The following is a 23,220-nucleotide window of genomic DNA, read 5'->3' on the forward strand; positions in this document are numbered from 1 at the left end:
TCTGAGAGTCTTCTGAGTATCAGGTACTTTGCTAGGTATCAGGGACACCTTTGGGCAGATTAAGTCTTACCTTAACCTTGGGCAAGTTAAGTAGTCTGTGCAGAAGTACAACACATGGCAAATCCTCTGTTGATGCAGCAGAAACACAGAGGAAGTCCAACCAAAGCAAGCTGGGCTACAGAGTTTCCTGCAGGAGTTTCCTGCTTGAGTTGCGCTTCCAAAGATTGAGTGTTTCTACCCGGTAGGAGAGCATGCATGGCAGTGGTCCAGGCCAAATGCTCCATGCTGTCAGCATATAATTTTTGAGCTCCTACTCATTTTCAGTCACTGTTCTAGGATAGGGAATATAGCAGCAAATGAAACAAGACAAGGCCCTGCCTGCATGTAAGTTTCATGTAGGTACTGAAAGACATGCAATTAACAGAATATATAAGCAAATACATAAATACTCAAGTACATCATATGTCAAATGGTGATTGACTATATGTGGAAAAGTGAAACAGGGAAGAGGGTAAGGGATACAATTTTATTTTGTTTTTTGATTTGTTTTTTGGTGTTGAGTCTCACTCTGTCACCCAGACTGCAGTGCGGTGGCATGGTCACAGCTCACTGCATCTTCAACCTCCTGGGCTCAAGCAATCCTACCTCAGCCTCTTGAGTAACTGGGACTACAGGCACACACTATCATGTTATTTTTTATTTTTGTAGAGATAAGTTCTCCTATGTTGCCCAGGCTGGTCTCTAACTCCTGGGCTCAAGGTATTCTCCCTCCTCCCAGCCTCCCAAAGTGCTGAGATACAGGCCTGAGTCTCACTGTGCCCTGCCCTGGAATAACTTATATAAAGTATTAAATAATACCTTAATAAGGTTGTCTGGGAAGGTCTCACTGAGAGAGTTGCTTTTGAAGAGAGTGGAAAAAAAGAAACTACAAGGATATCTGTCTTAAAGCAGAGGAGGGAAGGGAAGTTTGCCTGGAACTGCAGGGATCCAGTTCACTAGAATGCCTGGAGGGGTAATCCCAGAGGTGATGGCTGGTCAGGCTAAAGAGAGAAGTAATGTGATGTGGTTTGTGTTCTAGAATAAGTACTCTGGCTGATACGCTAGAATAGACTGGTGGGTAGGCCTTGGGTACAGGTAAAGCAGAGGGACCAGTTGGGAGGCTGTACGATGTAAGTAAGAGATGTTTGGCCCAGATGGTGACTTAAAATTAAGAGGGCTTTGGGTACAGTTTGAAGGAAAAGCCCAGCACTTGCTTCTCTAGACTGGGAAGCAGACAGACCTTGGAGTGACTGTCCTACTTGCACGGTGGCAAGTATTCGTATGCACCCACTGGGACTCAGTTCTGTGCACAAGCAAGTCCTGGAAACCTTTCAACCATCCAGAGGTGAGGGATCAGGGTGGCAACTGGATATGGAAATTCAGGTCAGGGGAGAGGTCAGGCTGGAGATATGTGTTTGAGAGCTGTCAAATGTGGGTAGTATTTGAAGCTATGAGACTGTATGAGATTGCCACAGAAGTAAGTGAGGTTAAGAGGTACAAAATGTGAGCAATGTTTATCAGGCCGGGAGATAAGGAGGAACAAGTAAACAAGTCTAAGAAGAGGACCCTGTGAGGCCAGAGGAAAACCAAGAAAGTACAGTATAAAGCCTTGTAGGCCCAGAGAGGGAAATTCCCAGGAGGACAGAGTGATTAGCTATATTAAATACTAACTGTAAGTCAACTATTGGATTTAGCAAAGTAGACATCATTGGAGATCTTGACAAGGGTAATTTAAATGGTATGGGGTTGGGGGGAAGCGACTGGAGTAAATTCAAGGGCAAATGCAAGGGGAGGAACTGTAGATAGCAAGTGTAACCACACCAGGGGTGTTACCAAGAAACTGTAGAACGGTGCTAGAACAGTGAGTGTTAAATGAATACCTCCCACACTACCCCCACACCATCCCACAAACACAATATAGAGATGGGTGCCAGAGCAATGTTTGTGTGTTCAAAGAAATGAAGCAGTGGCTTATGGGTTAAGTCTGTATGTAATTTTATCCTAGAAACTACTGAGAAAAACTAAAAAACATTAAAAAAAAAAAATAGAGATGGAATCTTGCTATATTGTCAGGGAGGCTTCTCTTGAACTCCTGCCCTCAAGCTATCCTCTCCTCCTGGCCTTCCTGAATGCTGGGATTACAGATATGAGCCACTGCACACAACCTACACTAAAATTTTAAGCAGGGGAATGACTTGATGAATTTGTAAGTTTGGAAGATTATTATGGTATAATTTAGCTCAGAGATGTGGATTAGAAGAAAGGATCAGTTAGGGGGTTACTAGATGAATTCAGATTAAAGAATCTAAACCAGGGAGGGCTCTATGTTTTCAGGCCCACAAAAGGAAGACTTGGCAAAGAAGGTGTCTCTTCCACCATTGAACAAAGTCCTTAGTTTCACTGTGATTAAGCCAACATGAACCAGTTGCTATGTCCTGCTCAGCACAGAGGGGACACACCTGAAGCCCTAGGTAGATGACTACCTGGCACACTTCCCAGCTGGCTGTGTGCAGGGCTCCTTCAGGTGAACTCTTCAGGCCTTCATGTTGCCTTGGCTTCTCTTACACATTCATTCCTTTGGCAGCTACACATGCCTGTGGAGTTGTTTTCCTTGTGTTTCGCTGTGCTTCCTGCACAGGTTTTGGCGTAGTTACTAATGAGCAGTTTTAACAAAATGCAGAATGTTCGGGTTGTTTTGGCAAGGAATGTTAACTTTGAACATAAGAAATTCTTCGTCTTTCAGTCTTCTGGAAAGGAAGTCTTTTAGTAGCTGATCATCTTAGTGCTTTATTATAATTAGGCAGTACCTTTTAAACAATATGTATCTAACAGTCAGCTTATATTTGTTATAAATGCTAAAAGTAAAACCACGAGGAACATGATAGACAATGTAATGGCTTTCTTGAAAGGGTTATTGCTAGAACACTTGAATAGGAATTATTCTGCCTTAATTCTATGCATAATCTTTCAAAAGAAATAAAAGGAACCTCATATTTTTCTTTCCTTTTTTCCCCCAGAAGGAGAACGGGCTTTACCATCAATACCAAAGTAAGTACTACTTTGTGCGTATTTTTATTACCTAGTTTTGATAGATTATTTAGAGAAATGGCTATGTTTTATTATTTGTTTGCCTGAAAAATAAACTTTCTGTATATGATCAGGGGATTGGAAAACAAAATATTCCAGAAATAAATAAAATTATTTAGGTATTTAGATTTAACCAAAAAGTTTCACATTTTTTAAATTTTAAATTCAGTAGGGGGCCTAAAGAATATCATAATTATAGTGCTGAGAGCCAAAAACAATTGATTTTATGTTATTGCTAATCTTTGTAAGAACTGGTATCATTCTGGCTATTTTACAAGTAAGAAAATTAAAGAGAATCCATTTATATTCATTTTCTTAATTTTTATATTGTGAGTTTCATAGTAAATATGTTGTCCTATAAAATTAAAGAAATCAAATAGTAAACCAAAAGAAATTATGTAATTCTATATTCTCAGCCATTGTGCTAGGAACTGGGGACTAAGATATGAAGGTTAAAATCTAGACATTCACCTGTGCAGGTAAATAAACTGTTATAGCTGGGATAAAGAGAAAGAAGCCTGGGCCTAGGTTTTGTTGTGTCCCTCTCTCTCTTTTCCTTGGCCACTTCCTCTGGTTCCCTGTCCTAAGTAGATCCATCATGACTGTGTAGATGGGGAAAGGTGGAAGAGCAGCTTCTAGCTTTGGGCAGCACACTTCACATTATCAACAGTGTCTGAGAGAGGTTTGTTTATTCATGTGCATGTCAGAGCAAGAATTAATGCTTATTATAGTATCTTTAATTGTATGAAGTTGAAGAATTATTTTGAGGATTCATACACACAGCAATCAAAACTGGGCATGGTAGGATGTACCTGTAGTCCCAGCTACTTACAAGGCTGAGGCAGGAAGATCACTTGAGCCCAGGAGTTTGAGGCTATAGTGCACTATAATTGTACCCAGACAACATAGCAAGACTCTTTCTTACACACACACACACACACACACACACACACACACATGGATCATCTACATTGATATATAATATAAGTAAGTGAAGAACATGGTAGGTTAGAAGTGATAGCAGAAACTGGGAACACTAAAAGAGTGGAATTTCCACAAATCTTAGGGCAGCAGGACACCACTGCTGCTATTGATCAGATTTGTGGTGAAATCCAAGCTATAGTGAGAAATTTGGTTGACCATAGTGTACATAAATTGTGTGGTTAGGGGAAGACCCAGTGTTTTGGCAACAGAATAAGGAACCAAATGATGTTAACTTTTTATTACTGAATGTATACTCTATGAGTGCCCAATAAACAGTGTAACTGCCATAGAAAAATTGATGAGTTGTTTCTAGTTTTCAAAAATGATATAGAGGTTGAGCATATCTAATTCAAAATTCAAAATGCTTCAAAATCTAAAACTTATTGAGTGCTAATATGAAGCCACAAGTGTACAATTTCATATCTGACATGTATGATGGTCACAGTCAAAAATTTGTTTCATGCACAAAATTGTTTAAAATATTGTGTAAAATTACCTACAGGCTATGTGTATAAGCTGTATGATGAAACGCAAATGAATTTCGTATTTAGACTTGGGTCCCATCCCTAGATATCTCAGTATCTATATGCAAATATTCCAAAATCTTAAAAAAAAAAATCTGAAATCTGAAACGATTTTGGTTTCTAAGTATTATAGATAAGGGATATTCAACTTGTACTATTTTAAGTTCCAATGTTTTCTAATATAAAGTCTGTACATTAGAGGTTTCTGTGCAGTACTCTCCATATTAAATGCTTATGTATCTGGAAAAGGTTTTATTTTATAAAAAAGATCAAGATAACTTTGAGATCTACAAACTGTAGCGTTCTGTGTTTTATCTGTTGCAGGTTGTCCAATAGTGAAAAGCAAGGCATGCGGACACACGCAGTCTCTGTGTCAGGTAAGGGGCTCTAAGTAGCAAACCTCAAGAAACAATCTGAAAGGGTAGGAAAATCATAGATGTCTTTCATTTTTAGTATAATTGTTTCATTCTAGAATAGCTTATCAAAAATAAAGCCTTCTGGTACCCAGATTTGCATAATTTTGCCATCATAAAATAGTTTTAAATATGGCTCATATATTTTTTTTTTTTAGATGAGACATATGTAAAATACCAGATTACTCATCAGGTTATATAGAATTCCAAGTTATTTTTCTGTTTTAATGTCATGTTAATCATATTTAGAATGAACATTTGAACTACTTTTGAAGTTGCCATCATAATTTATCTTTCAGTTCAACAGAATATACTTTGTATATTTATTGTTTTTTGAAGTTCAGAAATTGTGAGACATTATATAATGGTTTTTGTCTTTCGCAAGCATCATAAAATCGTGTTTGAATATTGCTTTCTTAAAAATACAGTTAAGATACTGGCATAGGCATTATCTTAACTATTTGCTGGCATGATGAATGTGGTATACTTTCCTTGGTATGTTTCAAGATAGATATGCCTTTTTCCCCAGTTCAGAATGTGGAGAACAGAGGAAGGGGGGAGGAGAAAGCATATTCCATGGGCCCAAGTTTGCTGCGTTAAAATTCATATATATATATATATATGTACACACATACATCTATATATATATCCATCCATATTCATACACATATAATTTGTTCTTAGATGTATGTGTGTACATATATGCTAGGTTTCTAAAATAATAATTTCCTCATAACTTTTCTTAATAAGAAACCCAATTCCTGTTTAATTAACTTTGAGTCAGTTTTTTCTGAAATTTAGGAAAAATTTAATTTGGTTCCTTTTTCTGAAATTTAGTTTTGTACTTTTGCCTAGTTGAGGCCTGGATTCTTTAGTGTTTCAATGTTAAAGTGTAATTGCTTGTTTTTTGGGGGTTTTTTTGGTGCATGAACAATCCTATACGCTCTTTCTTAATAAATACTTGTGCTTGTATTTATATTTTTGGCAGAGATACTCGATGAATGGTGTGTGATGCTGTCATAGTATTACGGCTTGAGAAATCATTGCTAACTTCCTAACAGAGTGGAAAGAAGGTCGGGGTTCTAGAACTTGTCTTATGATTAGCTTCTGGGTTACTAGCATATTCGCTAATGGTTAATCATCCTAGTAAGCCTAATCCGAGATTTCCTGGAGCCCCAGATTTCCAAAAGCGATAATGGGGCATTAAGCTACACTCACAAGCGTTTGGGCTTGTTCAATCCCTGGTGGATACTGAGACTCAGTAGACTCGCCGGTCCCTCACAGTTTGTGGTCTAGTTGGAGTGAGAAAGGCCACTGTGCATACCACACAAGCTAGGAGGGAACAACCACTGGCCACCAAAGGATATTCTGCAGAATGTTCTGTAGAGTATGTAAAAGATGAGCTGGGCTTTGAGTAATTCACAGGCCATCTGCTTCATCTTTTTGCCTGCCTGTTGGACAGCTTTCACAGTGAGCCCAAGAACAGGTGACTTGCCTTTTGGTGTTTGCCATTCTCTCTCCACAGACGCTCGTGGCTTAAGAGAGAACTGAAATGTCCCCTCATGCTCATGAGCGTTTTCTCTGGCATCTATCTTTTGGGTAGTAAAGTAATGAAATAAAACACGTCCCAACAGAACCTTCAAATCTGTTGTGTTCCTTCTATTTTAATCTCTGTTAATCAATATTCTCCATTAATATTTTGAACCTTGGAGATTTTAGCAGCTGAACATCATCAAACTCTGGATTATACTTCCCCAGCCACCCTCCTCACTGTTTTCATCCTATTTCAGAAACCCATTAAGAAAAAAAAAAGAATATTAGCTGACATTTAATGAGTACTTTAATAGATACTGTGTTCCAGGCTTAGTTTTATGCTCTGTGTTCTTTTTTTTTTTTTTTGAGTTGGAGTCTTACTCCGTCGCCCAGACTGGAGTTCAGTGGCCGCTCCCGGCCACCACAGCCTCTACCTACTGGGCTCTGGCGATCCTTCCTCCTCAGCCTTCCAAGTAGCTGGAATTACAGGCATGCGCTACCACGCCCGGCTGATTTTTGATTTATTGTAGAGATGAGGTCTCGCCAAGTTGCCCAGGCGGGTCTCGAATCTGCAGGCTCAGGCAATCCACTCACCTCAGCCTCCCAAAGGCGCGGGGTTACAGGCTGAGCCACTGAGCCCAGCTGCTCTGTGTTCTTTTACATGGATCTGATAATTTGTTCCTTAAAACAAACCTGTAAGATAGTTTCTCATATTGTACAGCTGAGGAGACTAAGGCCCAGTGAGATTAAGTAATTTACCCAAGATTACACAGCTGGTAAAAGCTATTGTCATTGAAGACTTGCATATTTGACTTTAACCCACATCTTAATTACTTGTGATTCTGCCTTTATTGTTTCTTCCTAGATATTCCTAGGAATACTTTGATTGCTACCACATTAATTTAAATAGGCAAGTCTCTGGTCAGAAGCTTTCAATGATACTTTACTATCCATCAGGTGACATTAAAGCTCCTTCACTCAACCCTCCAAATCCTCCATTATGTGCGGAGCCTTCCTTTCCTTCCTCCTCCTTCTCATCCACATTGTTTTTCAGCCAAATAAAGTGGCGATTTTGCCCACACCAACCTTCTTATTGCTATAGTTCTACTTGAGTTGTTCCATCAGCTTTGTTCTTTTCATCATTACATAGCAGTCTTTTTATTCTTCAGAGTTAATAATACTTTGACATATGATTAGCAATTTGGTGATCTACAGATACAAATCCAGACGAAGAATGATCAATGTCTAGTGGACATTGAATGATGTGGCACTGATTGTTTCAAGTCCTTAGCCATTCCACGCACTGCTTGCTCGCTTAGGTGGAATCAAGTGTGGTATATTTCTTTTTATTTCATTTTATTTGTTTAACAATACCATTGTGATATTCATGGTATAGTATATTTCTGTCTTCCATAAAGTCTTTAAAACCTAACATCTGACCAGTCCAGCCAGCCAAGGGTCTGTGCATTGTGCTTAGCCCAAAAACTGATTTTGACGTTTCTAGTAATATCTTCATTAAGCTGATACCTAGAAAGCTAGTATTATTACTAAATATCAAGATTATTTCTCACCTGCCATGCTGGAAACACTGTACTGTGTGGAGTATAGTGCTGACACACTACTGTAGAGGTTCTGCTGCCCCGGACCCCAGCCAGATTCTGTGCCTACTTCCCCACAGTAAGCCTATTCTGTCTCCAGGCTAGTGGGGTGAGGCTGCAGTCTATCTGTAGGTGAGCCATGGTTGTTGTTCTGTCATAGTCCATCTTGTTCAACCTCTAACAAGCCTTTCGAGATTAATATTATTCTAGTTTTACATTTCCATTTCACATTAGTTCATTCAACAAATATATCTTGGGTGCCAGGCCCTATTCTAGGTGCTGAAATCTTGTAGTAAATAAAACCACATCCCTACCTATATGGAGTTTACATTCTTGTGGAGGAGTCAGAAAACGGACAATGAACTAAAATAAAGCGGGTAAATTGAGAGTGATGGGGGCAGCTATTTAAACTTGTGGACATTGTATGGAAGTAAACCTGCACATGCATTAACTCTTGCAATGGATTGCAAAACCCTTTGTAATTATTATCTTGTTTAATCTCTACAATGTCCTTGCAAGGTATTTTATTATCCCTCCATTTCACAGATATGAAGAAATAAATTCAGAACAGTAAACAAACGTGTTGAGTATCACACAGCTTGAAAATGATGGGCCTAGGGTTAGAAGTCAGGCAGCTGTTACCCTCTAGGCTCTACTCCTTTTCAGTAACAATTCAAGGGACTTTAACCCATATATGGATAAAGACGCACTTGAGAAGGTGAAGAGTCTTTATGAGATTTGTCAGACTCTCCTGTTTTCATTCGCAACCACAGAGTTCTTACTTGAGCCCCCAAGACTGAGTTGACATGTCACCACCACCTCATAGAATCCTTCCCCAACTGAGAAGCACTGGATTCTTCTTCCTTGGAGTTCTATGGAGCATTATACTTTTTTCTCCATTATGCATAGTCCTAAAATGTATGTAATTATTTTAGAAACCATCTTGCCCACTAGATCGTGAGTCCATTGCGTGCAAAGATATATCCTGTTTATCTGTTTATTGTCTGGGACATAAAGGCTTAGTACTTGTTTTTAAATGAGTTGGTGAATGCCTGAGTAGTGTATAGAGATGTGCTGAGACTTAGAGAAATACATTCCAGGTAGCAGGAACAGACAGCAGAAAGGTAGAAATATTTGGAGTAATCAGTGATGCTGAGAGTCACTGGAGTGCTCAAATGATTCTGTGTGAGTTTGTCACTGTGAATGATTCTAGACTCTTTTCTAGGAAGTATTGGGTAAAGGAAAAGAGAAAAGCTAGCAGAAAGAATGAGGGTCAATTTTAGCATAGTTTGCAGCTCTTCGTGGATCTCTCTAGTTAGCAAATAAAACAATATCATTATGTTCCAGATAGGAGATTTCGAAGGCATTACGTTCCAGATAGGAGATTTTGAAGGCATACAGATGCCTTTTTGTTGACTGGGTTTTGTATTTGGGGTTTTTCTTTTTCTTTTACTTTTTAAAAACAATCAGACCTTTGATGAAGCAGTAAAACACTAAGTATGACAAGAAATAAAAGATAACACTTGATGGTAATGCCATTACATTAATACAGATGGCTCTTGTCAAATGTCTGAACTACACATACTAAGACTGGAAATTAGTACAATTTTTCTTTTTGTTTTGTCTCTTCATCTATCAGTAGATAACATTTGCTTTGATTGTCCCTGAGCCCTTTGTGCTAAAGGACAGTTGAACCAATTTGTGATGCTTTCTCAGTCTTTATTGCAGTTATTTTTTTTTTTAAGTTGGAGTCTCACTCTGTTGTCCAGATTGGAGTACAGTGACAATGTCATGGCCATTGCAGCCTTGACCTGCTGGGCTCAGGCGTTCCTTCCTCTTCAACCTTCCAATTAGCTGGAACTGCAGGTGCATGCCACCATACCTGGCTATTTATTGCAAATTTTAAAATTTTTAACTTTTTAGCAGATTATTTTGGCTTAATTGCTTATCATACAGCATAGTTTTTTTTTAAGTCAGAGTCTCACTATTGCCCCAGCTGGAGTGCAGTGGCATACTCACGTCCACCACAGCCTCGACCTGCTGGGCTCAGGTGATGCTTCTGCCTTAACCTTCCAAATAACTGGAACTACAGGCATGCACCACCATGCCTGGCTAATTTTTTGACTTATTGTAGAGACAAGGTCTTGCCAAGTTGCCCAGGCTGGTCTCAAACCCTTTGTCTCAGGCAGTCCTCTTGCCTCGGCCTCCCAAAGTGCTGGAATAAGGGTGGTATAAGGCTTGAGCCACCGCACCTGGCCTGCATAATTTTCTTTATATAAAATTACTTTTGGGGCTGGGCCAGGTGGCTCATGCATTAATCCCAGCACTTTGTGAGGCCAAGGCAGGAGGATTGCTTGAGCCTAGGAGTTCAAGACTAGTCTGGGCAACATAGCGAGATCATGTCTCTACAAAAAATGAAAAAATAGCCAGACGTGTTGGAATGTGTCTGTAGTCCCAACTACTCAGGAGACTGAGGAGGGAGAAACAACTGAGCCCAGGAGGTCGAAGCTGCAATGAGCCGTTATTGTGCCTCTGCATTCCATCCTTGGCGACAGAGTAAGACTGATTCAAAAAAAAAAAGTTACTTTAAGATTTTTCAAGTTAGGGACTGGAGATTATTCTAAACTATTAAGAAAACATACTTAGCAAAATAAGTGTTATTTGTGTCAAGCTGTATCATTACAAATTCTAAAACAACTCATTTATATATGCAAAAGTGGTTTGAAAACTGTAAAGTTCTATAAAATATAAGGTGGCATAGTTTATAATTACTGCACTTTTTTTCTTTCCATATGGTCTCTGACATACTAGGTCTGTTGTTTATTTATTGCTATGCCACTTGTAAATACAAGTAGTTATTTACACATTGAATGAGACTTAGAGATTATACCTGGCACATTTACATGCATTATCTTGTTTAAACCTCATGACAATCTTCTTCACAGTATTTCCACTTTACAGGTGAGGAAATTAGGAGTTGAAGTGGTTTGGCCCAATTCACGTAGCTAGTAAGTAATAGAGAGCCTATTGGAAACCTAGATCTTGGATCCTAACGTGCATTCTCTTTACATTAGACCACACTGACTCATTCTGAAAGCTTGATGATATTAATGTGTGGAAGAGAGTAGAGTCATACTTTGGAAGAATATGATTGTGACTCCTTTATAGTTTTTTTCCCCATTTATTAGGAATAGCATAGTACTGACTCTGTTTTGACTCTTCTATTAAGTTTCAGAAGTCTTTCCTGTATTCAAGTTTGTGCATTTTGTGTCTAGGTTTACACTCTAGTTTGGGTTTTGATAATGCTGTGGCTTCCAGGGTAGTTTCTGGCTGCTATTGAAAGCTTGATTTAAATGCTAGCTTTTAGGAATTTAAAGGAAAAAGACCCAACCTTGCCCTAATTTTAGAGTATTATCACTTACTACACTAATGCATGAAGAAATTAATTTTTTTTTCCTACTGAATTCAAGGGATACCAATAAAAATTTTAAAACTAAAGTTTTAAAAGTTGGGTTTGTAAATTATATGCTTTAATATATAAATCAGTCAAATTAATGCTACTGATAACTTTTATGTGCACAAAGTGATAGGTATTGGATGTTATTGACGTGTTCCTAATAGCTGGCCTACTGAAAATTCTTATAGTTTCAGCAGTTATGAATAGTGTTTTATAGTCAGTCTGGTGTTGGGAGAGACTTCAAGCCATTGAGAAACTACAGTTGTCTCTGACTTCATATAGACAGACTGACTGAACATATGCTTGAATAAGAAAGTGAATAATCAAAATAACCTAACTGTGCTGTCCTCTTACAGCACCCCCAATACATTATTTGAACTCCCTTTATCACTGTTGAGATTTGAGTGTGCTACTTAGTCACATCCGTTTCCTCTGGGTTCTAAAGGAATTGAGAAAATACTTGCAAGTTCTGTAGATACTGAAATATCAACATCATAGTAGTTATCAAGTAGTATCCTGAAAAAGACCTAAAACCAAGATGAGCTCCTTCTCCTTCACCCTTGAATTTAACTTCACCTCTCGACTGCAAGCAGTGCAGATAGAAACTTGCAGGCCTCCCTAGCAAGGGATAACCTGAGGCGTTTTCCAGTAAATAAAAAAGAGACCAAATGAGAAGATGAGCAGTAATGCGTACAGCTCTTTACAGCTCACACAATCTTACTTTGTCCTGTGAATTTTGTTTCCAGAAGAGAGTGTTTCCTTCTTCTCCCCACCAGCCTCCATGCCATAAAAGAATATTTGGACCAAAAATATATTTTTGTCTTTATAAAATACATGTTTCACAGTTGGCAGTGTTGGATGTACGTGGCTCATGAACCATCTTAATTCTCTATCTAAACTTAATAACACAATAATTAATAAGCTTTAATAATCTTTTTTAAAAAGATATTACTAAAATGCAAGAAGCCCAAGTATCATCGTGCTAAATGTAAAACAAATATTGCTAACATCAAAAGGCCCAGTTATTTTCTTCTTTGCAGAGAATAATTTTAAATGAATGCTTGAAACTTTAAAGCATAAATTCTAGAATTTGACCTCAATGCTTCCCCCCCACCCTCCATTTTGTAGTTTATGGTGGCCACACAAAAATTGTGTATTAAAATCAAACTGCACAAGTCAAGACAAAATATTTTTGGTGCTTTTATAAGAAGAAAACCATAGAAATGAACAAATATTAACTGCCTGCTCACTATGTGATATGCTTTTGAATTTTTAAAAGTTTTTGTCATGGAAAATTTCAAGCATATGTATAAGAGAGAGAATAGAATTGTATCATGATTTTCCACATGCTTATCACCCAGACTCAGTGGCTAAAAACATATAGCTAGTCTTATTTCACCTCTGCTTCCTCCCAGTACACAGACACATAATCCCCACTGGTTATTTTAAAGGAAGCTTAAGGCATATTTCACCTATAAATATTTCTAAAAGATAAAACTTTTTATAAAACAATGTCAGCTCCACATCTTTAAAATAAATAAATAATTTTTAAGACTAATACAGATAAATTTTTTAAAAATTGTTACCAGATATCTAGGCAGTGTTCAGATATCCCTGATCGCCCTATTTTTCACACATGGTTTCGTTCAAACATGAATCAAACAGGTAATGCTTTTTAAATTTGCATCTCCTATGTCTGTCAGCTGGGCTCTGTTGTTTTTGTTATTAATTGCAGTTTATTTGTTGGAGAAATTGTATCACTCATCTCACAGCTCCCACATTCTGAGAGCTGATTACACCTCTGTAATACTGTATTGTTTAACCTATTCATCTCTGTCCCCTTTATTTCCTATAAGCTGCTTGTTGTTAAGAGCTAAAGAAGTTTGATCTAGTTTGGGATCAGTGATTTTTTTTTTTCCCCCTGCAAGAATGTTTCATAGGTGATATTCATATATCTAATTGTCTCTCTTAGTGACATTAAGACTGATCAGTGGGTTTAGGTCCTGTCAGTCTCTGATCCATCCATTGTAAAGTTCCCTTGAGCATGTCACCTGATAGTTTTAGCTGCTATTGACATTCATGCCTGGATTTCATAAGAGGGCCATAAAATAGCAACATACAAATTCCATCATTTCTTCGTTTAGGAATCCATCTAAAGACAACTTTCCCATATCAGCTGTTGGGTTAGCCTAGGGAACAGATCTTACTGGAAATACAGGAAAACTGCTTCTTCTTTTTTCTTTATTTGATAATTTTAAAATAATGAATTTTACTTCTCTAAACAGATATTGCTCTTTGGGACTTTCATTTTTAAATGTAAGTGTGAATTGGTGGATTGTTAGCACTGTTGGGGAAGGTAGTTCCCCCATGACCGCCCCAGTTTGGATGATGTACTGGGAAGCCTGTTTTCCCAGAGCACAGCACTCAAGTACCATTCAGCATTGTTAGCACCAAGGCCTAATGCCCAAGGAAAGGAATAGAATTGATAGAGTTATGGTCAAAGGAAAATATTGCTTTACTTGTATAAGTAAAAAGGAAAAGGAAAATATTGAGTCACTTGGACTAATCTCATTAAGTTTTTTATCCCTAATCATACTTGTTTCTCCAGAAGCTCTAAACGCCCATGTCACTCTCATACCTTTCTATAATATCTACTGTTCTGTCTTCATCTCCCACTCTTCTCCAACTTTTAAAACTCTTCACCTGTGTCTTCTGGGAGTTCTCTATATCCACAACCTCTTTGAACCTTCTTGTCACCTTCCTCTAACCAGAACTGGCTCTGAAGGGCACTGGTACCCTTTGGTCCTTCTATAACCCTATTGGGAGAATATAATGGCAGAGAGCCTTTGTAGCATTAGCACTGAAGGTGAGGGATCTCTTGCTTCTCATGCCCGTTCTATTTGAGGGACTATTCTCCCTCAAAAACATCAGCTTTAAATCTCTTGTATCAAAACGAGGTTCTAACATTCCTCAACATTTCGAGCACCCAGATCACTGTCACCTCTCTAGAGTCCCCCATACTAGTTGGGAAGGATTTCAGTATTTTTGGTAATTCTTCTAGTACCTTGTCTCTCTGTTCCTCCTGTGGTCCTGTCCATCTTCTGACAGCTCCTACTCTCATGATGCCTAGACTTTCTCTACACTTGTAACTCTCCTATAATGTTAATTTTAAGAAAACCTTCTCCTTTACGGGGTTTGGAGTGGGCCAAAATATGGAGATGATTGATTGGTTGAAGAGTGCAGGGTGAAGTCATGGGACAGGGAAAAGAAGAAACTGTATTCTTCTCATGGTGATTCAGCTCCTCTATGGGGGTCTTCAAACTGGTTGGCGTTAGCTATTCCACTGAAATTCAGGATCTGAAAAACATCTTAAGAAATTCTTAAACAAAAGTCTTATGATTCTAACATCAGAAATCCTATCTATAAGAGCAGTGGGGATACAAATAAAGTGCACCCTGATTAATGCGTAATTATAACTATATTTTTTTGGCTGGGCGTGGTGACTCATACCTGTAATCCCAGCACTTTGGGAGGCCAAGGCTGAAGAATTGCTTGAGCTCAGGAGTCCAAGGCCAGCCTAGCCAATACAGCAAGACCACATCTCTACAAAAAAAACCCAAAACAATTAGCTAGGTGTGACACACACCTACAGTTTCAGTTACTTCGGAGGCTGAGGCAGGAGGATTGCTTGAACCCAGGAGTTTGAGACTGTGGTGAGCCATGATTGTGCCACTGCACTCTAGCCTGGGCCACAGGCTAGAGAGTCCCAACTCAAATACTAAAAAGTAAATTAAATGACTATATTTTTGTTGAGAATTTTTATTAACCCTGTGAGGACAGCTTCATAAGAGTTTTGGGGCCCATTTTGTTCTCTGCTGTAGCCCTAGCATCTACATAATATGCGTAGCTCATGGTAGGTATTCAGTAAATATAATTAAAATGATCATCTTGAATAATATAAAATTGAGGTCTGAATACCTTTCATTTTTGTTTTCAAAATGCAGGATAATATATTGTGTCACTCAAGAAAAGTTGTACTTATGTTTTTAAAAAATTATTCACTTTTTAAGTCAATATGGGAAATATTCAGCTCCGTTAAAAAAAAAAAACAGAAAAATAAGAATAACTGCACTTATAAAGTGATTGTTGTGTGCCATGTGATCAGGGGATCTCATGGAATCCTCTCCCCAACTCTTTACTTGAAGTGGCTTCTGTTATTACTCTTTTTTTTTTGAGAAAGCAGGATTTATTGCGAGAACAGAAAAGCTCCCACAGCAGGAGGGGACCTGAAGGGGTTGCCATACTCTATTTTACAAATAACAAAACTGAGGAGGGTAATGCTCCCCAGGTCAGAGAGCGAGTAGTGGAGCCAGTGTTTGAATCCAGACCCATGTTCTTAGAGAATGGTTGTGAGAATAGTAAAATGATGTCTCACATATTCTTTACTCAAATTATCTATGTGTATATTTGACTCACTTGCTTTATCCTTCACTCCGTATGTTTTTTGTTGATACTAGCTTTTTTCTTGAACCCTGTGAAAACAAGTTGCAAACATGGTGCCTTTTATAGATATTTCAGTTTGTGTTTCTTAAGACAAAGGATATCTTCTTATACAATCAGAGTGTGATTATCAAGATCAGGAAGTTTAATACAGAAGGAATTCTCTTATCTACAGTCCATATTCTGATGTTGTCCCAGTAACATCCCACAGTGCTGTTGCCTCCTGATCTCCTCTCCCCCCCCCGCCCTCCCCCTAACCCCCTATTCTGCAGGCACATCCCACCTCACACAGTGCATTCAATTGCCAGGTCAGGCCATCTGCTTAACTGATAGACCAGAGAGAGCTTTATTCCAGTGCCATCACATAGGGGGGCCAGAAATGAGTATGTGGAAAATGGGACTTTTCAAATCAAGCAATGAGATAAAAAAGCCAGTAATGTGGTTGAAATCAAAGCATACCATTTGAAAAATATTACTACAGTGTACGTTTCAGTTCTCATTTGTGTGCCTGAAGTGCCGATAATGTCAGTAAGATTGTTACCATCTTGATGGCCAGACAGTTGTGACCCTTGTTCTTCCTGGGCCCACACTTGAAGTCCTAATCTTTTTTGATGGTACCCTGTAAATCTGCAGTTAAATTTTGCATGCTGTATGTGTCTGTCACATGTTAACAACTGGTGCTTCTTGAAGGGCTACATCCCTTGCTTTGACTTTACTTTGACACATGTCCGCTGCTGCCATTACCACACTATAATAGTTGCTTCTCTGTTTTCTCAGTGTGCTGTATGCTCCTGGAGGGCTGAGATGTGTCTTGTTGATCTAGCCAGTAATTAAAATAGAGTTGATTCCACATGAGTTTTGAGTACATGAATGAGCAAATGAATGAATCATTGATGCTAGTAGAGACTTTGCAACTTTTGTATTCAAACATCCTTGCCACCAGTTTTTATGTTAAGGTAATTTATTTAAGGTGTATACTCAGAATCTGAGTTTGTGTGTTTACTGATGATTTGGGGTAAGTGGATCATAAAACTCACAAATCAAGATCTGCCAGTTATCTGTGATTTTTTTCTTTATTGTTGAATGTTAAATGTTCACAAGAATCTCAAATTTTTTATTGGTCTTTGGTTTTTGTTTTGTTTCATTTTGTTTCAGTTTTGTTCTTTGGAAAATATCTGAACTTTCAGTTGTCTGGCTCAACAGAGCCGGGAGAGCCTCTGTATGTCTTGTTTCTGAATCTCATATTACTCTTTGCTAAAACAGGAAATTAAGTTGTAAAATATTGTGTTTTTAAAAACTCAAGTCAGTCATAGTGAGAAGGTATGCTAAGTCAAATAAAAGCATTACAGTTTTGCATTTTTTATAGTTATGCCTTAAAATGTAACAAAAGTTGTCTTTTCTTTTGTATTGAAATAATGTTTCTATTTTTCTCTTTCCTCTTCTTGCCTCTTTATAAAGGAGTCAGTCACTGCCAACATAAAGTTAAGAAAGCTAGGCGCTTTCTCCCTTTGGTCTTCTGTTCCCATGATCCTCCTTCTACGGGTACTGCACTCATATTTACACAGGCTCTCCTATTAACCAGAACACCCCAAGAAACTAACTCTGTTAGATGCCTACAGATTGTCCTGATCAGATCATAGCTTTATTGAATATTGCTGTATGTGCTGTTCTTTGTCCAGAAGGAATGAATAACCGGGGGCAAGGTTTTGTGTCTGATAATCTTTGGGCTCTCTCTTGACTAGAGGACTTTTTGTTTGCCTGTTTGCTGATTTTTAAATGCATGACAGGGCAAGAAGTAGCTTCTCAGTTTAATTTGTATTGTCTGAGTGTTTTCCCACAGAGGTGAGCTGGATCACATTTTTTGCATTGTGAATTTCCTAATATAGCATGCAGCTTTATAAGGGTAAATGATTAGTGCGAACCCTAGTTGTCTGTCTGCATTACATGCTTTGGGGGCAGGTATTTAGGGCTGCTGCATATAGAACCAGCTATGCCATTTGGAGAGTTTTCTAGGAAAACAAAGATTATGTATAATAATTGGAACAGTAATTTCTTCAAACTGGAAATAAAATTTGTTGTTCTGTACAGAGTTAAATATTAACCGTACTTGCCTGCAAAGCTTCAAGTACTGCATTCCCAACGGCTTATGGTAGTGGACCTGGCCTACACTGACTCATGGGAATAAGCATGCTGAGGGCTTACTCCCTGCTTATCAGTGAACATACACATTAGTGACTTGTTTGTTTGCATTTTTGTCTGAGAGGGCACAGATTTCCTTTGAGGGAGGTGGGAACCATTTTCAACATTAATTGTGAGAGGCAGATTTTGCTTAATGTGGTAGAGACCAGTTGAAACTCTACTGCTATGTAACATTGTGTTAAAAGTTGGCATAATGCCCTCAAATTCAAGTAAATGTACTACTACCACAGTTTTTCTTTTATCTTTTGAGTAGACCTTGGGGGGTGATTTTTTTGTTTTTCTTACTTGTCATTTTAATAGTGTGTTTTCCCTCTCTCCCCTCTTCTCCTTTCTGTTTCTCTTTCCCTCTGTTCCCTACTCCCCTTTCTTTGCATGCCACCTGGATCTGCAGATGAAATTAGTGGGGACGGTAATATTTATTTTCACATTTGTGTTACTGCTTGAGATGATTATGGAAATAAATATAGTTTAGTATTTAATGAAAGGCAAAATGTGGTTTTGAGCCAACAGAACCTCAAATACAAAGTGGTGTGAAAAAATTATCTCTTAAAAATTGTTTAGGGTTTTAATGTGGAAAGGATAACTGTCAGTTTTTTTTATCACATTTCATTGGTAAATTTGAGTTGTATATATTTCGTAGATATCATTATTAAAACTTTAAATTTCTAGAAAAAGGTCAAAAATGGTGTCATTCAGCAAAATTAGCCATACTTGAAAGCTGTAAATGATATTTATTCATACACTGTATTTTTCAAGTGGAGGTGGGTGGGTAGGTATGTGTGTAAAATAATAATTCTTAGTTTGGGAATTAGGTAGTGGAAAGAAGAATGAAAAGTGATAAAGATTCACACAAACTAATGTAATTATGGAAATATCAGCAATATTGATCATGATTGTTTTTCAAACAGTTGATAGCACTTAATAAACTAGAAATTTTTTAAATTCACTTTTTTAGTGTTTTATTTTTCCCATTTTGCCTGCATGAAAGTTTATATTCCATTATACTAAAGAAGTAGGATTTTGTAAACTAACATTAAAGGGGAATTGCATTTTTTTTTCCTCATGATTAAATGAAAGAATGCTTTAACTGAAGATTTCACCTGTGTTCATTTTTGTGATGGGATTTTTGAGTATAATGAACTAAGCAATTACAGTGAAAGATCTTAATGAAATACGATTTTGGTTTTCTATGAAGTGCATGTTCTTTATGAGATTTGAAGACAAAGATTTGAGCTTCTTTTCTAGATTGGTTCCGTGATGGTAATAAATTAGCATTCATTGCCATTCATTGAGTGCTTCCTGTGTACAGGCACTTTACCAGTGTGATCCTAATCCTCACAGTATTTGTCCAGAATATTACTGGGTATTATCTTCACTGTTTTGCAGGAAAAGAAACTGGTCATCAGAGAGCTAAGAGAGAGTCCAACACTGCTAGAGGCCAGTGGTCAGATCTTAGGCTTCAGCCTTGCCCTTTTTCTACTGTCCCATTATGTCACCAGCTGACTAGTTGAGTGGTCTCAAATTGCTTCATCTCTTGTGCCTTCTGGAAAAGGTCTAGATTTGTTGTTGTAAGGATTACTATGGAAAAATGTAAAGAAATGTCTGCAAACATTTTCATGTATTTTCTCTCCATATTTGAATTTCCCAATTCTATGAATTAGCCAGGACAAGTATACTTGCCCCATTTTACAAGTGAATAGGTTGAGCCTTAAGGGTTTAATCACTTGGTCTTGGTCAGTGAGGCACAGGGTCAAATATGGCTCACCTGTTTTTGTATTGCCCCTTGAGCTAAGAATGATTTTTACTTTTTTTTTTAATGATTGGAGGGAAATTCAAATGAAGATTAGTATTTGTCATATCACATTATATGAAATTCAAATTTAGTGTTCATAAATAAAGTTTTATTAGAACATGTTTCTACCCATTTATTTGCATAGTATTTATGACTGTTTACAAGCTGTAATTTGAATAGCAAAATTGAGTAGTTGCAACGGAGACTGCATGACCAACAAAGGTTTAAATATTTGCTCTCTGGCCATTTACAAAAAAGTTTGCCAATTCCCAGTCTTCAGTAGTTTAAAGAGCAAAGTTGGGTTCTTCTTGGCTCCTAGAAAAAGAACTCTTGCCACTGCTTCATGATGCCCCTAGAGTCAATGACACATCTGGGTACTCCAGGTAGGCTAAGAAACTGCAATCAGTCCTGTTGAGTTCCCTAAGTAAACCTAATCACTGTAAAGATGTTGATGGGGATTAACAACCCCATCAGACTTCCTAACCCCACTGACTGGGCCCTTTCCCCTTGAGAGCAGCAGGGAAACCGGTAAAGGGAATAAGTTGTCAGAATTGCTGGTATCCAAGCCAGTGCACAGTGCTACTAGGAGAGAAGGGAACAGGTGTGGTGACAGAATCTTATTGTCTACCTCATAGATGTGAAATTCAGGTTTTAAATAAACCAAGTGATGGTCTCTTTTTCCACTGATACATTCCTCACAAACTAAACTGTCCCTCTTCTCAGTAACTCCAGAAGTTTTAGGCTCTTGGAGAGCATGAGCTTTCACCTCATATGTATGTTGATATTTTCAGTACTCTTTACTAGTGGCTTTTTACTTTCCTTTAAAATGAGAGCTAATAACTTTTCTCTCCTGTTTTCTAAGCTGTCAGTTTCTATCCTTTTATTTTATTTCATATTATTTCATTTCATGTTATTTTCAGTTATTTTATTTTGAGTTGGAGTCTCACTTCGTCGCCCAGGCTGGAGTACAGTGGCACACTCATGGCCACCCTGGTGTCTATCTGCTGGGCTCTGACGATCCTTCTGGCTCAGTCTTCCAAGTAGATGAAACTATAGGCGCACACTATCACCCCTGGATAACTTTTTTATTTGTTGTAGAGATGAGGCCTTGCCAAGTTGCCCAGGCTGGTCTCGAACCCGCAGAGTCAGGCAATCCACTCGCCTCAGCCTCCCAAAAGAGCTAGGATTATAGGCTGAGCCACCAAGCCCAGCCAGTTTCTATCCTTTTAATATATCTTCGCAGATTTTTTGTTTTACTACATATTATGATACCAAAAAATTTAAATTATGATGTTCAATATTATAGAAGTCTCTGTTTTTTTAATTTTTAAATTTTTAACTCATGGGCTAGACATCCTGAAATTGTCTCCTAAGTACACAGGTTCAGATAAACCATTCTGTGAGCATCCCTGGAGTAAAACTGTGCCCATGTTGGGGAGAACATTTCCAAAATAGCCCTAGGGGAACAATCAATAGTTTCAAAGCATGGGCTCTCATCTCACAAATAAAAGTCCCCATAAACTTTGTGAAATGTAAAAGGAAAGGATTAAAGTATAGTAAGTAGTTCAAAGCCTAGGCTCTGTGCAGGAGTGCTGTGCTGAACAACCTGCTGCTGATCAGCGCTGAATCTTGAAAAAGTTATATATCTCTTTTGAGCCTCAGTTTCTTGTCTGCGAAAAGGAATGGTGATTATAGTACCACCTCAGAGAATTTTGCTGAGCATTAAATGACAGTATATGTAATTGTTTATAATAGTGTCTAGCAGGTGGTAATATTGTTATTAGTTGTCATCATCATTATTAAATAAAGAATGCAGATCTAGCTTCCTTTATTTGAGCCCAGATCTTTGAACTTGTTTCCTTTTTTCTTTATAATTTCCTTCTATGTTACTATTAATTATGGGGGTCCAGGCAGTTTTAGTTTAGACTCCCTATTTTTCAGGGCCCTTCAGTATGTAAAAATATTTGTCCTAGGTATGATATCATAACATTCTATCTCACAATCCTGAAAGCCAGGAAAAAATAATATATAATCAAATCATCCTGCAAAAGACTATATAGACATATATATCTCCAAATCAATATAAAGAATTCTTGGAAGAGTATGCCAAGTATTACCTTTTGAAAACTTCTGTATAGCTGGTTACAAACTTTTGCAGATGTGTGTTCCTTCAACATTGACTCTGCTCCATAAGTTCTCTATTCACACTCCATCATAGTATACATATTTGCACCCCAAATATTATTATGAGTAATTCTCCAATAGCTTTGATATATCCTCAGAGGTTTTATATAGAATTCACATAGATTCAAAAGATTTATAGACTCTTTCTTATGATTGTATGAATTAATTGAAATGTAAGTAACATGATTTTTCCAAGACAGTCTTATGTGCTAACCTGATACATATTAGCCAATTTATTTTCATTCCTTTAGAATTATTTCAGAGGTTGGTATCTCTACTGAGGGTTTTATAAAATGAAACAGTCCTTCAAGGCATTGTAGTCAAACTGAAAATACCGACCGAGAGGATCAGCACACAGGAATCCCAGACCCTCAACTGTCAGGTCCCTTTCATAGATTCCCAGGAGAAGCAAAACATTTCCTGACCATCTGTTATGCATAGGGCCATACCTCAACTTTACATGCATCTCCTGTAATCCTCATAAAAATTCTACAAGGTGGATGACTTCTCATTTTATGTAAACATGAAGGGCATAACTGAAGCATAGCTAGGTGAAGTAACCTTCTAAAGATCAAGCATGATACCCTGAAATGTGCTTGTGTACCTTGTCCCATGTATTGCAGTTCTACCGTTTGTTGTCTGTGCTGCCTTGCATAGGTAGGTTAAATCCTTTGCCTCAGTTTCCACACTGTGTTGCTGCAGTGCAGCCATTCTTGTTGTTTAGTATAGTTTCTCTGTGTCAGGCACTATTTTAGCTGCAGAGGGCATAGTGGTGAACAAGATTCATGAGCATTCTCTCTCAGTAGCTGCTCCATTCTAGAGAACTGGGCAGTTACCAAGGAAACAAAATAGTATCTGGGAACATGATTAAGAGCCGTGGTTTGGAGGCAAATTAGTTTGAGGAGAGATC

At 37.9% G+C, this 23,220-nt stretch overlaps 1 protein-coding gene across 10 annotated transcripts in view; it reads left to right on the forward strand.

Moving 5' to 3' along the window:
• Positions 1-23,220, forward strand: part of PTK2 (protein tyrosine kinase 2) — a 286,007-nt gene that overhangs the window by 166,533 nt on the left and 96,254 nt on the right. For 7 of the 10 annotated variants that reach the window (XM_021707659.1, XM_021707660.1, XM_008048322.2 and 4 more), the window contains 4 exons: positions 3,057-3,087; positions 4,959-5,011; positions 17,594-17,677; positions 18,726-18,743. In XM_021707659.1, coding sequence (XP_021563334.1) covers positions 3,057-3,087; positions 4,959-5,011; positions 17,594-17,677; positions 18,726-18,743 — 186 coding nt within the window. The remainder of the gene's footprint in view (positions 1-3,056; positions 3,088-4,958; positions 5,012-17,593; positions 17,678-18,725; positions 18,744-23,220) is intronic. The other 3 variants (XM_021707661.1, XM_008048323.2, XM_021707662.1) reach the window with 1 other exon arrangement.

Source organism: Carlito syrichta, unplaced genomic scaffold, assembly GCF_000164805.1.
Source record: "Carlito syrichta isolate Samal-C Ts95f unplaced genomic scaffold, Tarsius_syrichta-2.0.1 Scaffold123331, whole genome shotgun sequence".
In the NCBI taxonomy this organism is placed as follows: domain Eukaryota; kingdom Metazoa; phylum Chordata; class Mammalia; order Primates; family Tarsiidae; genus Carlito; species Carlito syrichta.